General features: G+C 43.5%; 1 protein-coding gene across 1 annotated transcript; it reads left to right on the top strand.

Moving 5' to 3' along the window:
• The first annotated feature begins 224 nt into the window (after positions 1-224).
• Positions 225-16,796, top strand: LOC106581425 (P2Y purinoceptor 3). Its single transcript, XM_014163482.3, has 3 exons — positions 225-441; positions 10,327-10,765; positions 10,970-16,796. Exons 2-3 carry the CDS (start codon positions 10,344-10,346, stop codon positions 11,682-11,684), a joined length of 1,137 nt encoding a protein of 378 aa, XP_014018957.1. The 5' UTR covers positions 225-441; positions 10,327-10,343; the 3' UTR covers positions 11,685-16,796.
• Positions 16,797-18,068: the final 1,272 nt, after the last annotated feature.

Here is an 18,068-nt window from a genome sequence, read left to right as displayed (position 1 = left end):
TCGTTTGAAAATTCAAACATATATTTTATGGAAAAGAGATGTTATATATTTCTGTATCATGCTGTACCATATATTTCTGTACCATGCTGCCTTGTTGACAACATGACCAAGCAGCGCAGATTAGGCTGTTCGATTTGAGATGGGCGCTCCTCCCTTTTGCCCGTTCACGTCACCGTCCACAAACCGGTGCCCCGCGGTTCAGCATAATCGAATCCGCCCAATATCTTTGATATCGTGCGCTCTGGCGCTCCAAAAAACATATCCAAACCAGTTGGACTTTATGAAGGATCTCCATTGATTGGTTTACTGATTTTTCTCACTAAAGTATTCATTTGTTTGGGCTACTTACTAGGCGACTGCCTGGTAAAACACGAGGCAGGTTTGGATCTCCCACTTGTTTACAGCAGCAGAGAAAGTCAGTATTTTGTCGCAGCCACAGAGGTAAAAAACAGTGTTACAATTGTACTTTATATACAGACGACTCGAAACAACCTCATTGGCACAATGTGTAGTCATTATACCATAGTAGTCTGGAACATGTTTCCATACAATATATAATCATTTTGGCAATGGTCCTCCGAATTAAATGCGCAGGGTACATAGTATTAGTTAAATACCTTAAAGGGGAATTCTACGATGCGTAGGTAGTAGATTACTTTTTAAAAAACTTTTAAATGAACGATATATACCCATTGATTCCTGGAGAATATAATTTCTAGCTGTCTCGTCAGTTTAGTTCAACGGTCATACCTGTCTCCGATGTTTCGGTTTGATTCCTCCTTTAAACCACAGCTATTTTAACCTGTCTAAACCTGTCAACAACATGAACTAGCCTAGTATTCCTAACCTTCAGTGTATCATGATGAATGGTGGGGAATTTGTACTCCTATTGTTGTAATTCTGATAAATACTGTTTTGGTGGTGCACTTTATAGCAGCACATTGATGAAGCCAACCCACGAGTTGCGCTTTTCTCACGAACACACCGTGTTTGAGATTCAATAATATTTAATTAGGAACAGTAAGGACTATGTCGTGCATATGGAGTATAGAACCCACTCAGTTTTACAGTTCTCCATACCTCTAGCTCAGTGGAGGCTACTGCATGTATTTAATACCAATCCACTAATTCCCTCCAGCCATTACCACGAGCCTGTTCTCCCCAGCACCCTTGCTCTAACTTCTGTCCGAGACATGTTTAGGCTACTCAGTGTTTCCCATTTCCCCTATATGCATTTAGCAGTGACATTTATCGTGGATCCCTGCTAACTCTGCTACCGCTGCTGAAATAAATCCTAGGAGAAACACTTCATTCTGAATAAAACACATGGCTGATGAATGATATACAGTTGGTGCTATTATTATTACAGTGTTCTCTATAACATCACTTCACACCTCACTACAGCAAAATAAATGTGTGTCAGTGTGTACCTGTGTGTGCATCTTTTGTGATAGAAAGCACAATATGTGTATAGCGACCACATCAGTAAAGGTCCTTTTGGGTCGGACCACACCGGACATTAGTCAGGGTCCTGTGGCTGCTTTCTCTGGGTCCACTGGCACAGAAATAGTTGACATAGAGGATGGAGGGAGATTGAGAAGCAGTGTGTATTCTATGTTAACTGTCTCTCTCCTGGTCTGATAGGGTTAACGTTAAGTCAGGGATGGACAGACTATACAGGTTGGTGCCATTGCTACAGATGGTGGATCTGGAGAGTTCCTCACCTACAGATTAAAGTGCTTTGAGACCTGGTGATGAATATAAATACAATGAATTAACATGGTCTCTTAGTGTTCAGGGACAGCTGTGATCTGTCCTGCATGTCTCTGTAGTTTACCGACGGCCCTTTCAACAGCTGTGATCTGTCCTGCATGTCTCTGTAGTTTACCATTCAACAGCTGTGATCTGTCCTGCATGTCTCTGTAGTTTACCGACGGCCCTTTCAACAGCTGTGATCTGTCCTGCATGTCTCTGTAGTTTACCATTCAACAGCTGTGATCTGTCCTGCATGTCTCTGTAGTTTACCATTCAACAGCTGTGATCTGTCCTGCATGTCTCTGTAGTTTACCATTCAACAGCTGTGATCTGTCCTGCATGTCTCTGTAGTTTACCATTCAACAGCTGTGATCTGTCCTGCATGTCTCTGTAGTTTACCATTCAACAGCTGTGATCTGTCCTGCATGTCTCTGTAGTTTACCGACGGCCCATTCAACAGCTGTGATCTGTCCTGCATGTCTCTGTAGTTTACCATTCAACAGCTGTGATCTGTCCTGCATGTCTCTGTAGTTTACCGACGGCCCATTCAACAGCTGTGATCTGTCCTGCATGTCTCTGTAGTTTACCATTCAACAGCTGTGATATGTCCTGCATGTCTCTGTAGTTTACCGACGGCCCATTCAACAGCTGTGATCTGTCCTGCATGTCTCTGTAGTTTACCATTCAACAGCTGTGATCTGTCCTGCATGTCTCTGTAGTTTACCATTCAACAGCTGTGATCTGTCCTGCATGTCTCTGTAGTTTACCATTCAACAGCTGTGATCTGTCCTGCATGTCTCTGTAGTTTACCATTCAACAGCTGTGATCTGTCCTGCATGTCTCTGTAGTTTACCGACGGCCCATTCAACAGCTGTGATCTGTCCTGCATGTCTCTGTAGTTTACCGACGGCCCATTCAACAGCTGTGATCTGTCCTGCATGTCTCTGTAGTTTACCATTCAACAGCTGTGATCTGTCCTGCATGTCTCTGTAGTTTACCATTCAACAGCTGTGATCTGTCCTGCATGTCTCTGTAGTTTACCGACGGCCCATTCAACAGCTGTGATCTGTCCTGCATGTCTCTGTAGTTTACCGACGGCCCATTCAACAGCTGTGATCTGTCCTGCATGTCTCTGTAGTTTACCGACGGCCCATTCAACAGCTGTGATCTGTCCTGCATGTCTCTGTAGTTTACCATTCAACAGCTGTGATCTGTCCTGCATGTCTCTGTAGTTTACCATTCAACAGCTGTGATCTGTCCTGCATGTCTCTGTAGTTTACCATTCAACAGCTGTGATCTGTCCTGCATGCCTCTGTAGTTTACCATTCAACAGCTGTGATCTGTCCTGCATGCCTCTGTAGTTTACCGACGGCCCTGCTGTGATCTGTCCTGCATGTCTCTGTAGTTTAACATTCAACAGATGCACATTCACTTCCTCCTCGCCTTCCAAAACCATGACAACTTCTTTCTCGGTGACAGAGTTATCTATACAAACCCTTTAACAATGCACTAGAGTGGGTCTTCTTCAAGTCATAAGTGCCTAAACGCCCCTGTAGGATCTCCTTTTGGGTGTAACTGAAAGTCCGTAGCTGTAAGACTGAAGTTTTCGGAGACAGAAATAAGTTGTTTGAAGAATTGATTTTGAGCTACATGCTGAATAAGCTGGTCTACTTGTCATGACATCAGATAGTCATTATAGCTTGATGTTGCACTTAGCAGAACAGACCTGTGTCCCAGGACACTCAGGCAAAGTACTGCCTCCGTCTGCATCAGATCTGCTTTTAGCCTCTTTCCAGTTACTCCACGTTCTCCTAACTGTTCCCTAACTGTGTCACCCTAGGGGGAGAAGCCAGCTCTGAAGACAGTGATCTGTAATGGTGGATAATGTTTGTTGTTGTAATATTGACCCACTGTAGCATACAGAAATCTGGAAGCAACTTGTTATCTGGAAGCGTTGGTGTCCCCACTGGGTTAGGTGAGGGTCAGATTTGGGTTCAAAATAAACCCTGCCATCTTCCACTTTTCCCATATGTCATATGTATATTTTAGAGTTATACCTTGACTGTCTTGAGATTGATTGATGGGGTCTGTTTCTATTGCTGCAATGTCTGTCTCCAGAGTTCTTGATGATTTCAATTCATTGAATGAGATATGGCCTTGTGTGTGTGTGTGTGTGTGTGTGTGTGTGTGTGTGTGTGTGTGTGTGTGTGTGTGTGTGTGTGTGTGTGTCATTCAATTCAACAGGCTCTGCTTTCTCTCCTACAATCTAATGACCGTGGTTGAGGATTGGTAATGAAACCTGACTGGAAGGAAGGGATGTGTGTGTGTGTGTGTGTGTGTGTGTGTGTGTGTGTGTGTGTAATCACTGTGCATGAGAAAGTTCAACATGATATCATTAGCCTGCTCTATCTGATGTGTCTGGTTCGGGTCATGTGATCATGGGGTTTAGAAATAAGTGTGTTACACTGCATGTGCGATAGCGTGTAATCTTGGCATGCACACACACACACACACACACATACACGTGATGTGAATAACTCTCCCTCAATGCCCAGCTGTGCGTGTGTGTGTGTGTGTGTGTGTGTGTGTGTGTGTGTGTGTGAGTTTGCATCTGTCTCTGCTTGCTGAAAATTCCAGCCAGGTCACCCGGGATACAAGTCAGTATTGGACGTCCATCCATCTCTGAGGATGTCAGTAGATGATGTGAAAACCGGCCACTAGGGGCAACGCTGTGTGCTGTTACCTTCAAGTAGATTTCGGTTTTGCTAGGGCGTAAGCATCTGCCTTGGATTCCAAAGGTTGCAAGTTTGAATCCAGCAATAGAAAGTTGTTTTTGATTTAAAAAAATTAAGCTTGTCCCAAACATTGATCCTTACTTTAACCTTTCAGAGTTAATGACTAACCTTACGAATTTGAAGTTAACACCTGAACTTAACCCTTACCTTAAAAGTTCGGCGCTAAAGCTTAAACTTGATTGATTAGGATCCCCATTAGCTGGTGACAGCTATTCTTACTGGGGTCTGACACATAACGAAAAAGAAATGACAGACAAAATACTTTACATTAACATGTACAGTGTGTGTGCATCTATCAGCTCCACATGTCAGTACATACACATAACAAGTAGGTCACATGGGGAGAAGCATTGTGCTGTGAGGTGTTGCTTTATTTGTTTTATGAAACCTGGTTATAGGGACTATATAATATGGAAGGCAGCTCCATGCACAGATCTGTATAATGCTGTACGTTTCCTTGAATTTGCTCTGGACCTAGGGACTGTGAAAAGACCGCTGGTGGCACGTCTGGTGGGGTACATGAGAGCTGGAAGGAGAAGTCACTGAAACACAAACACATTAGCTGGGAAATCTGGAGCTTTTTATTACAAATGCTCACACTAGGGATGTTTCCATTAAAATGAGAGGCTTTGTGTAAACACTTCACCTAAAGGCCCTTTAGGGTGCTGGTGATGACACACACATCACACACACACACACACACACACACACACACACACACACACACACACACACACACACACACATCACACACATTCACAGAGTGCGAGGGAGAGAGATTGTGGTGGAGAGAAAGAGAGAGGGGGGAGAAGGTAGATGGGGAAGAGAGAGATGGGGGAGACTTGGGGAAGAGAGAGATGGGGGAGACTTGGGGGAGAGAGAGATGGGGGAAGAGAAAGGGGGGGGGGAGAATGGAGGTTAATCAGCTGCCAGGAAACTGGTACTTCAGCCATCTTACACACACACACACACACACACACACACACAGTGATATGGCATATTGGCACTCCCTTTCCTTCCCCCTCACTTAGTCATTCCTGGTATGAAGTGTTGTGAAACCATGCGTCACTGTTCAGACAATAGAATCCTAGTATGTGTTGGACTTTGGCTTTGGAAGTCAGCTCTAGCGATCTAATACTCGCCGACGTGTGGTTTGGATGGCGAGACGTGACTGACAATTATGATCAAGATGTTGATGATGAAGGGGCTAGGATAAGAGATTGATGAATGGGCTAGGATAAGAGACTGATGATAATGATGAAGGGGGTAGCATAAGAGATGGATGATGAAGGAGCTAGGATAAGAGATTGATGATGATGATGAAGGAGCTAGGATAAGAGATTAATGGTGAAAGGGCTAGGATAAGAGATTGATGTTGATGATGAAGGGGCTAGGATAAGAGATTGATGAATGGGCTAGGATAAGAGACTGATGATAATGATGAAGGGGGTAGCATAAGAGATTGATGATGAAGGAGCTAGGCTAAGAGATTGATGATGATGATGAAGGAGCTAGGATAAGAGATTAATGATGAAAGGGGATAGGATAAGAGATTGATGATGAAGGGGAGAGGGTAAGAGATTGATGATGAAGGGGCTAGGATAAGAGATTGATGATGAAGGGGCTAGGATAAGAGATTGATGATGAAGGTGGGAGGATAAGAGATGGATGATGAAGGGGCTAGGATAAGAGATTGATGATGAAGGGGCTAGGATAAGAGATTGATGATGAAGGTGGGAGGATAAGAGATGGATGATGAAGGGGCTAGGATAAGAGATTGATGATGAAGGGGCTAGGATAAGAGATTGATGATGAAGGGGAGAGGATAAGAGATTGATGATGAAGGGGATAGGATAAGAGATTGATGATGAAGGGGCTAGGATAAGAGATTGATGATGAAGGGGCTAGGATAAGAGATTGATGATGAAGGGGATAGGATAAGAGATTGATGTTGAAGGGGCTAGGATAAGAGATTGATGTTGATGATGAAGGGGCTAGGATAAGAGATTGATGAAGGGGCTAGGATAAGAGATTGATGATGAAGGGCCTAGGATAAGAGATTGATGATGAAGGGGGTAGGATAAGAGATTGATGATGAAGGGCCTAGGATAAGAGACTGATGTTGATGATGAAGGGGCTAGGATAAGAGATTGATGTTGATGATGAAGGGGAGAGGATAAGAGATTGATGTTGATGATGAAGGGGCTAGGATAAGAGATTGATGATTAAGGGGCTAGGATAAGAGACTGATGTTGATGATGAAGGAGCTAGGATAAGAGACTGATGTTGATGATGAAGGGGATAGGATAAGAGACTGATGTTGATGATGAAGGGCTAGGATACGAGATTGATGTTGATGATGAAGGGGAGAGGATAAGAGATTGATGTTGATGAAGGGGCTAGGATAAGAGATTGATGATGAAGGGGCTAGGATAAGAGACTGATGTTGATGATGAAGGAGCTAGGATAAGAGACTGATGTTGATGATGAAGGGGCTAGGATAAGAGATTGATGATGAAGGGGCTAGAATAAGAGATTGATGTTGATGATGAAGGGGCTAGGATAAGAGATTGATGATGAAGGGGCTAGGATAAGAGATTGATGATGAAGGGCCTAGGATAAGAGATTGATGATTAAGGGGCTAGGATAAGAGACTGATGTTGATGATGAAGGAGCTAGGATAAGAGACTGATGTTGATGATGAAGGGGCTAGGATAAGAGACTGATGTTGATGATGAAGGAGCTAGGATAAGAGACTGATGTTGATGATGAAGGGGGTAGGATAAGAGATTGATGATGAAGGGGCTAGGATAAGAGATTGATGTTGATGATGAAGGGAAAGGATAAGAGATTGATGATGAAGGGGCTAGGATAAGAGATTGATGATGAAGGGCCTAGGATAAGAGACTGATGTTGATGATGAAGGAGCTAGGATAAGAGACTGATGTTGATGATGAAGGGGCTAGGATAAGAGATTGATGATGAAGGGGCTAGGATAAGAGATTGATGATTAAGGGGCTAGGATAAGAGACTGATGTTGATGATGAAGGAGCTAGGATAAGAGACTGATGTTGATGATGAAGGGGCTAGGATAAGAGACTGATGTTGATGATGAAGGGGCTAGGATACGAGATTGATGTTGATGATGAAGGGGCTAGGATAAGAGATTAATGATGAAAGGGCTAGGATAAGAGATTGATGTTGATGATGAAGGGGCTAGGATAAGAGATTGATGATGAAGGGGCTAGGATAAGAGATTGATGATGAAGGGGGTAGGATAAGAGATTGATGATGAAGGGGCTAGGATAAGAGATTGATGTTGATGATGAAGGGGCTAGGATAAGAGATTGATGATGAAGGGGCTAGGATAAGAGATTGATGATGAAGGGGCTAGGATAAGAGATTGATGATGAAGGGGCTAGGATAAGAGATTGATGATGATGATGCCACATCTTGAACCACAGACGTCCAACATCAGAGTGGGTAGTGGGGGGCTGACAGAGAGACAGGCATTCCCACTGCTAAAATACTGTACTTTTGGCTGCGTTTGGTCCACAGGTTTGGACCAGTACACTAATATATACATGCAATTTAGCAGACACTTTATCCAAAGCGACTTACAGACATGCATGCATTCATTCTGTACGTATGGATGGTCCCGTAGCACACAGCCAGAAATTAGAGATCGTTAAACCAAGTGAGTTACTATGAAAACACCATATTCTCCTACCTCACCTGGTGGGGAGTACTGGTAGACTGAGATGAAGAGGACAGTCGGTAGAAGGGGGGAAAATAAATCTCAGGGTTGTAGTGCTGAGCGATTTGTGCTTTTTGAGGTCTGTTCAGTTAAAAGATATTCAAACATTTACTAATATTCAAACATTTAGTAAATGTACTGATTAAGACTCACATTCCTTTCAATCTTACCCAGATGCAGAGAAGCATATTATCAAATCAATTTTTATTTGTTACATGTGCCGAGATCTTACATTAAAAATGCTTACTTACAAGCCCTTAACCAACAATGCATAGCAAGAAAAGCCTACATATATACTTATTTTTTATTATTAAAAAAAATAACAATAAAATAACAATAACGAGGCTATATACAGGGGGTACCGGGTCAATGTGTGGGGGTACGGGTTAGTTTAGGTAATTAAGGTAATAGGTACATGTAGGTAGGGGTAAAGTGACTCTGCATAGATAATAAGCAGCGAGTAGCAACAGCGTAAAAAAAGGGGGTCAATACAAATAACCTGGGTAGCCATTTCATTAACTGTTCATCACTCTTATGGCTTGGGGGTAGAAGCTGTTAAGAAGCCTTTTGGACCTAGAGTTGGCACTCTGGTACCACTTTCTGTGTGGTAGCAGGGAGAACAGTCTATGACTTGGGTGGCTGGGGTCTATGACAATTTTTAGGGCCTTCCTCTGACACCGCCTGGTATCAAAGTCTTGGATGGCAGGAAGCTTGGCCCCAGTGATATACTGGGCCGTACGCACTACCCTCTGTAGCACCTTGCAGTCGAGTGCCGAGCAGTTGCCATACTAGGTGGTGATGCAACTGGTCAGGATGCTTTTGATGGTGCAGCTGTTGGTGTCTTTGGACCATGATAGTTTGTTGGTGATGTGGATACCAAGGAACTTGAAGCTCTCTACCCGCTCCACTACAACCCCCTCAATGTGAATGGGGGCATGTTTGGCCCTCCTTTTCCTGTAGTCCACAATCAGCTCCTTTGTCTTTCTCACGTTGAGGTAGAGGTTGTTGTCCTGGTACCACACTGCCAGGTCTCTGATCTCCTCCCTATAGGCTGTCTCATCGTTATCGGTGATCAGGCCTACCACCGTTGTGTTGTCGGCAAACTTAATGATGGTGTTGGAGTCGTGTTTGGCCACGCAGTCGTGGGTGAACAGGGAATACAGGAGGGGAATAAGCACACACCCCTGAGGGACCCCAGTGTTGAGGATCAGCGTGGCAGATGTGTTGCTACCTACCCTCACCACCTGGGGGCGGCCCATCAGGAAGTCCAGGATCCAGTTGCAGAGGGAGGTGTTTAGTCCCTGGGTCCTTAGCTTACTGAGGAGCTTTGAGGTAACTATCGTGTTGAACGCTGAGCTGTAGTCAAGGAACAGCATTCTCACATATTACGTTTCTTTAACAAAATAACCACCAGTCAGGAGGATACAGACAGCTCAAGAGGTATGCTTAAATAAAATGTATTTTACATAGAATTAACTAAACATAATGATTATGGCTCTAGATTGCAGGAAAGGGGTGTTTCAGGTGTTTGAAAATGCGAAATTCTCCAACTTACGGACAGGGACCCTAGCCACCCACCCCCAGCCATCCTCATGTACTTTGTGCCCTCTCAGATTTCCAGGGTGTATAATGCCCCTGGGTCTGTGTGTAGCAAGCATAAAAATGTATCCATCTCTGTCCGAGCCAGAAAGAACAGATGCAATGAATTATGGTCATTAGTTATACACCCTGGAAATGATTTACCACATTTCTGCTCTGAACAAGAATGAAAACTACAACTCCCTTTAGCCCAGCGTCCCACATAGTTCTTGACTTGATTTCTCTCGTGAATTATTTGATTTCTCTCTAGAGCGTTGGTCTCACACAAAAACAATAAAATACATGGAATTCAAGTAATTGAACCGATGTCAGTCATTTAGTTGTTTAATAACCAAAAAAGTACAACATTTCGATTAATCACTCAGCACTACATGGTTATCAACTTTGATGCGATTCATCCTGGCCTCTCTTCTGTTTCAGAATGTGAAGCTGTTGCCATGTCGATATCCTCTCTAGAAGTGTTCTCTACGGAACCTTTCCTCATTGGAATGTTCACAGCAGAAGGTTCCTCCTCTGGACATTACACAGAATCCCACTCGGAGGAATACCTCATCGCCGTGGGCGACAACAATGTCACATGGCCAGTCTGCACCTATAAGGAGGATTTTAAACGCTTCCTACTTCCTGCCGTCTACAGTGTGGTCTTCCTGATTGGTCTGCCTCTGAATGGGGCGGTCATCTTGAAGATCTGGAGGTCACGACCCAACCTGACCCGGAGCAACGTCTACATGCTCAATCTGGCCACGGCTGACTTCCTGTATGTGATGTCATTACCTCTGCTCATCTACAACTACGCCAGTCATGACTACTGGCCTTTTGGAGAGCTGGCCTGCAAACTGGTCCGCTTTCAGTTCTACAGGTAGTATAGCTACTCATTAACTGACATATTCATATCATAGTTCTATAGATTACTTAGAATACTCAAACTCATATACTTACAGTCCTACAGGGAATAATCAGTCATATACTGAATGTTACCTTTCTGTGGACAGATCTTTGAGTGGATTGTAGAGAGAAAACCCTGTCATTATAACATCATTGATGTTATTTATTGTTTCCACAGTAACCTGCATGGCAGTATCCTGTTCCTGACCTGTATCAGCCTCCAGCGCTACGTGGGCATCTGCCAGCCTATGGCCGGCTGGCACAAGCAGGGGGGTCGCAGGCTGGCACGGGTGGTCTGTGGGGGTGTGTGGCTGGTGGTCGCCCTCCTCTGTGCCCCCACTTTCCACTACGCCGCCACAGGAACACAACGCAACCGCACCGTCTGTTACGACCTGAGTCGACCGGAGCACTCGGCTGACTACTACCCCTATGGGATGGCTCTGACCTGCCTGGGCTTCCTGTTGCCTTTTATGGGTGTGGTGGCGTGCTACTGTCGCATGGGTCGCCTCCTCTGCCGCTCGCCATCTTATCAGGGTGCTACCATGGCAGCCTCAAAGGAGAAACGGGACAAGGCGGTGAAGATGATAATCATCGTGGTGACGGTGTTCGCTGTGAGCTTCCTGCCGTTCCACCTTACTAAGACCATGTACCTGTTGGTACGAACCTTACCAGGTGCTCCGTGTGAGACACGGAACCTGTTCTCAGTGATCTACAAGTGCACCAGGCCGTTCGCCAGCATGAACAGCGTTCTAGATCCTATACTGTTCTACTTCACACAGCCACGGTTCCGCAGGAGCACCAGAATACTGATCACCAAGATCACCACTCTCAGAGACAGGGAACCAAGGTGTGAGGAAGTGAAAACCCCTAGATTATTTAGATCCCATGTTTAATCAAGGGTAAACTCGCTTTGAGACAAAGGGACCAAGGAGTATATAAAACAACCATAGTCCACAGTTGTATTACACCTAGATACATGGGTTCTGGGTAGCTAGAACCAATCCAGAACCCTCATTGACTTCTGCACTGCCAGCATGGCAACAAGTCAGTGTGTTTGCTACTGTGTCTGCTTGTGACTGTATACTAAAATGCATGAAGTAGTCAGACATAACACTGCTTTTGGTTGCCATAGTATTATGTAATGTATCCTGTATGTCCAAGCACACTGCTAGTTGTTTTCTATATGAGCCACTAGGTGGTGTGTATTACCTACATATCCCATGGCCTTATTTATTTTTATTTAACCTTTATTTAACTAGGCAAGTCAGTTAAGAACAAATAGTTATTTACATGGCCTACCAAAAGGCAAACGGCCTCCTGCGGGGACGGGGCCTGGGATTAAAAATAAAAAAAAGAATATAAAAATATAGGGCAAAACACACATGACAAGAGAAACAACACAACACTATTTAAAGAGAGACCTAAGACAACATAGCATAGCAGCAACACATGACAACACAGCATGGTAGCAAATGATCCTTTAGTGGGATAATCCACCCCAAACCACTAATTCCTATTATTAACAGTGTTAAAAAACACATGTTAAAACAATATTTGTGAACACGTTTCATTTTGTCATTATAACAAGGTTGGTAGCAACATTTGAAAATCATTGTGGAAATCTGTTGCAGCTCAAGTCAACTAACGTTACAAAACCCACAATGCGATGCTCTCTTTCTGGGCTGGCTGGATATCTGGAAAACGTAGCTACACACAATAGCCAAATCAATATCAGCATGCAAAATAGCTAGCTAGCTTTAAAAATCACCTAAACTGCATTATCAATTTAGGAGGCTCTCTCACCAAGCGAGAGCACGTTGCTATGGCAACGTATACTTTTTCCCACGTTTCCCACAGACACACAGGGCGCATTGCCATATGGTACTTGACGGAGAAAACACACTATATACAGTCACGAGAACCATGTAGCTATGACGTGTTCCTACATGATTTCCTGGTTTCGCAGACGTACCACTTAATATTTAAATCATGAGGAAAACATTTTTTTTACCCACTAATGAAACAGTTTCATTTCTCGGGGTGAATTATCCCTTTTACAGTTTCTCAATTGCTTAGACACAATTCCTGGAACAACTCACCATTTTCTCAAATCTTCATATACAATTTTAAAAACTCACACCCAATGGTACAAACATCTAACTTCTGGGTCCCAAATCAAACTTTGCCCTCAGACAACACACACAAGCTGTCAAAAACACAGACTACATGACTGTTTGTTCCACACTGGAGGGATTTATTCAAAACACTGCTACCAAAATGTTCAGAATAGGTTTCAGATAAATTATTTTGAACTTTGTAAAATCACAGCACTGACTATCCAGATAATCCTGTCAGGAACACCCTGGCGAGAGAACTTAAACAGTACTGTAATAAATACCTCGTACATTAGTGGATAAGGGAATACTACTGTATATGCTGTTTTGGTCAAAAACCTGACCTTTGAAATGTCACACTGACAAAACATGTAAGGAAGAGTCCATAAAATACCCAATTTACAAAAGCTTTATTTCCAAATGTAGCAAATGTACAGGTTACTCAGCATCAGCGTTCTCATCATCTCGTCTCAGGTCTGGGTCAGGCCATAATATCTCATCAACGTCACACATTATGTTTGCTTTTGCCAGGCAGCGTGGGAAAAATGCCCTTGTGTGCCTGAGAAAACCCTGGATAGACTCCACAGAGACATCACCACAGGTGTCCACCATTGCCTCCAGGAGGTGTTGCTGTGCGTAGGGGTTGCAGTCATACACTCTCCACTGCCATGCTGAGAATAATTCCTCAATCGGATTCAGAAATGGGGAATATGCTGGCAAAAAGAGAACGGTGAACCTGGGGTGGTCATTGAACCAGGCGCGAACCAGAGCAGCTCGATGCAAACTCACGTTATCCCAAATGACAACATATTGGACTTGCTCTAGTTGCCCTGCTCCCCTTCCTGTTGAAGATTGTTATTGTGCAGCTGATCTAGAAATTGATGGAGTTGTTGTATGGACCCACTTTGACATGGCGGTGTAGGACGCCACGATTGCTGATGGCTGCACATAGGGTGACGTTGTCTCCCCTCTGGCCAGGAACTTGTATGATGGCACGGTGACCAATGATGTTTGCGCCCCCTTTTGCGCCTTTTTGTTACGTTGAACCCTGCCTCACCGATGAAGATGTAATCCTATAGGTCAGCCATGGCATCCAGCTCAAAGGTTCTCTACAAAAGTCAAAACACACATTTTACTCTACTACAAATACACTACTGTAGTGTACTACTGTACTGGAATGGAAGATTGTGTACTGCATTTACTGTAACACAATACAGTACATACTGTAAAAATTCTGTACAGTATAGCAATTACCTGAACATATTGGAATCATTGCTCCTTAACTCTGTTTGAATTCCTTTCAAAAGGCACACGGTACAGCTGCCATCAAACGGATGGCATTATTGGCAATCACCATATTCACCAGGGCAGTCTCCTGCTCAGCTGTGAGAAGTCTCCACCTAACCTCCATATTCTCCAGGGCAGTCTCCTGCTCAGCTGTGAGAAGTCTCCACCTAACCTCCATATTCTCCAGGGCAGTCTCCTGCTCAGCTGTGAGAAGTCTCCACCTAACCTCCATATTCTCCAGGGCAGTCTCCTGCTCAGCTGTGAGAAGTCTCCACCTAACCTCCATATTCTCCAGGGCAGTCTCCTGCTCAGCTGTGAGAAGTCTCCACCTAACCTCCATATTCTCCAGGGCAGTCTCCTGCTCAGCTGTGAGAAGTCTCCACCTAACCTCCATATTCTCCAGGGCAGTCTCCTGCTCAGCTGTGAGAAGTCTCCACCTAACCTCCATATTCTCCAGGGCAGTCTCCTGCTCAGCTGTGAGAAGTCTCCACCTAACCTCCATATTCTCCAGGGCAGTCTCCTGCTCAGCTGTGAGAAGTCTCCACCTAACCTCCATATTCTCCAGGGCAGTCTCCTGCTCAGCTGTGAGAAGTCTCCACCTAACCTCCATATTCTCCAGGGCAGTCTCCTGCTCAGCTGTGAGAAGTCTCCGCCTACCTCCAATAGATGGCCGCCTCTCAGTTCTGCAAAAATGGAATTTGACCATTACTGACCTATGGTCATCCATTACAACATTACATGTATCACAGTAACAACAAGGCAAATGAGCTGTTTTCCCTTCTGAAAGTACAGACAATGGATGCAACCGTGTAACAGCTTAGGTTGGGCTGCACTAGCTGTCCAGCTTCTCATAGTCCTCCCATGTATGAGCACATGATGAACTAGTGTGACACGGATTTCATCTGAGATTACCTGTCTTTGTTGTTGTCGTTGTCGTCCTCTTCCTCTCTGTTGTCTTGCAACTTCAGCATTGTTAGGATCCATTGTTCCAAAGCACATGGACATGCCTCTACGCCCCATTTATTGATCCTGCAATTCTGATTGGTGTGTTAACAATTTTGAGGCTTAATGTTTGCACGTGGAGAAAGGTGTGCTCTTTGAGTTTAGGTTGTGATGACTTGAGTTAATTATATTGAGAGCATGTTTGCTGAATGAATATATAGTGCAATGAATGATTTATTTGGCCACTTTTGTGAAGGTTTTGCAGAAAGAGTTTTGAATATGGAAACGTGTGGAAACGGGTGAATAGTGTTTACGGTTATGGGAAATGTGCGTTTTGGGGAATGACGTAAGGGTATGGGTTTTTGTGCTACAGGAACCAGTTTTTGTGTTTAAGCAATCGAGAAAAACTGTCAATTGACTTGTGTCTCTTTCGGCTGTGGTGTGCTATTTCCTGTGTGTACTGTACCTTTTCTATCTAATAGGTATTTAGACATTTTAAAACTGAGAATGTCAGAGACAAACATTTCATGTCTTGAAATAAGCACTTATATGGACGACAAAATGTGTCCCTGACATGTAGATTGATACTGATGCTTTGTGATCTAATGCACTAGTCAATATGATGTGAATATTATTATTTTGCCATTACAAAATAAGGTATAGTTGTATTTTTTTGGTTTGTTTGTTTTTTCCCCCCTAAACCACGTCCTTGTAAGTACATAAGTCTCCAAGAGAATATCACAGGACTAGTTCCTCAAACCAAACCTATCGGCCTGGATTTACAGATCTGCTGTTGTCCCTATGTGTATCAGCTGCAGACAATTGGATTGCTCAATAACACTAATTATTGGCTTGTTTTGGTCAAATGTGTGTGACATCTGATGTTTTTGTTCCCAAATCTGCCGGGAATGTGGTGTGTGTGTGTGTGTGTGTGTGTGTGTGTGTGTGTGTGTGTGTGTGTGTGTGTGTGTGTGTGTGTGTGTGTGTGTGTGTGTGTGTGTGTGTGTGTGTGTGTGTGTGTGTGTGTGCGCCTGAGTGTGTGTATGTTTGTTTAACCTCTGCCTTAGCTTAAGGTCCTTAATGAAGTGATAACATGAAGGTTAATATGTGGGCATGTCTGATAGGAGTCAACATGCAGTGAGCTCCAGAAGTATTGGGACACTGGCAATGTTGCTGTTGTTGTTTTGGCTCTGTTCTCCACCACTTTGAATTTGAAATTATACAATGACTACGAGATTAGAGTGAAGACTGACAGCTTTCATTTCAGGTTATTTTAATCCGTATCGGGTTAAAGCAGCACCTTATCTGCAAGCAGCACCTTATCACTTGTTTAGAAATTCCAGCACTTTTTGTACATAGTCCCCCATTTTAGAGAACCAAAAGTATTGGGACAAATTCACTTAAATGTGTATTAAAGTAGTCCTAACGTTTAGTATTTGGTCCCATATACCTAGTACGCAATGATTACATGTAGCTTGTGACTCTACAAACTTGTTGGATTCATTTTCTGTTTGTTTTTGTTGTGTTTCAGATTATTTTGTGCCCAATATGAATTAATGGTAAATAATGTATTCATTCAGAACCAAAAATGTACCTGATTAATGTAGACATGTTTAGAAAGATATTATATTCTTATTTACAATAAAAGTGACTCCAAAATGACACTACATTATTTACCATTCATTGCTAAATGCTCCACTGTCCCAATAATTATGGAGGGCACTGTAGACGCCAGCCGTTCATGTTGCAGCGGATACGTTTCTGTGTCACTATATCATTTTTTACAGTTAAACTTATTTTTATAACGTGGAGAGAACTTAATTATATTTTGGTTATAAATGAGTTTTAATTCATTACTTGTGTATAAATGCATTTATTAGTTGTACTGTTTTATACATACCCATGCATGTCCATCGTTACCTCTGCCTACCTTCTCTCCAGTTAAGGAGCCTGTTGACACTGGAATAAACTTCAAATTCAAATCAAATCAAATGTTATTAGTCACATGCGCCAAATACAACAGGTGTAGACCTTACAGTGAAATGCTTACTTATGAGCCCCTAACCAACAATGCAGTTAAAAAAAAGATGAATAAGAATAATAAATAAAAGTAACAAGTAATTAAAGAGCAGCAGTAAAATAACAATAGCGAGACTATATACAGGGGGTACCGGTACAGAGTCAATGTACGGGGGCACCGGTTAGTCGAGGTAATTGAGGTAATATGTACATGAAGGTAGAGTTATTAAAGTAGCTATGCATAGATGATAACAACAGAGAGTAGCAGTGGTGTAGAGGGGGGGAGGGGGGCAATGCAAATAGTCTGGGTAGCCATTTGATTAGATGTTCAGGAGTCTTATGGCTTGGGGGTAGAAGCTGTTTAGAAGCCCCTTGGACACCTAGACTTGGTGCTCCGGTACCGCTTGCCGTGCGGTAGCAGAGAGAACAGTCTGGAGTCTTTGACAATTTTTGACACCGCCTGGTGTAGAGGTCCTGGATGGCAGGAAGCTTGGCCCCAGTGATGTACTGGGCCGTACGCTCTACCCTCTGTAGTGCCTTGCGGTCGGAGGCCGAGCAGTTGCCATCCTTTCTCCTTGCAGGAGAAGTTCAGAGGGGAAGGACCTCTGCCTATTTTCAGTTGTCAATAAAAATGAAATGTATTCATTCTGGTATAAAGGCAATATATTAACTGAAAATGTTCTCGCATACACCGCCCATCATCTACAAAAACCTCCTGTCTCCTCACCACCTCCTCAAAACCCATTGGATGAGAAGGGCAGAGGTCCTTCCCCTCTGAACTTGCCGCCCCGACTAGAACAGTCCCAGTAAGCAAAATTACTTTGAAAAAATACGTATTTTCCATCCGTTGAAGTTCGGCTCATTTTCGGTTCTGAAAGAAAGTTGAAAAGACGTAATTTATAGATGTCTATGTTT

Source organism: Salmo salar, chromosome 20 (genome assembly GCF_965601325.2).
Source record: "Salmo salar chromosome 20, fSalSal1, whole genome shotgun sequence".
Lineage (NCBI taxonomy): Eukaryota > Metazoa > Chordata > Actinopteri > Salmoniformes > Salmonidae > Salmo > Salmo salar.
Note: the sequence above shows the minus strand (reverse complement) of the source record. Positions and strands in the feature narration are given on the sequence as shown.

Bases quoted from the DNA above. Each gene is read 5' to 3' on its own strand.
- LOC106581425 (XM_014163482.3), top strand. From the start codon at position 10,344: ATGTCGATATCCTCTCTAGAAGTGTTCTCTACGGAACCTTTCCTCATT. The intron at 10,766-10,969 runs GTAGTATAGCTA...TTGTTTCCACAG, and splicing joins GTCCGCTTTCAGTTCTACAG to TAACCTGCATGGCAGTATCC.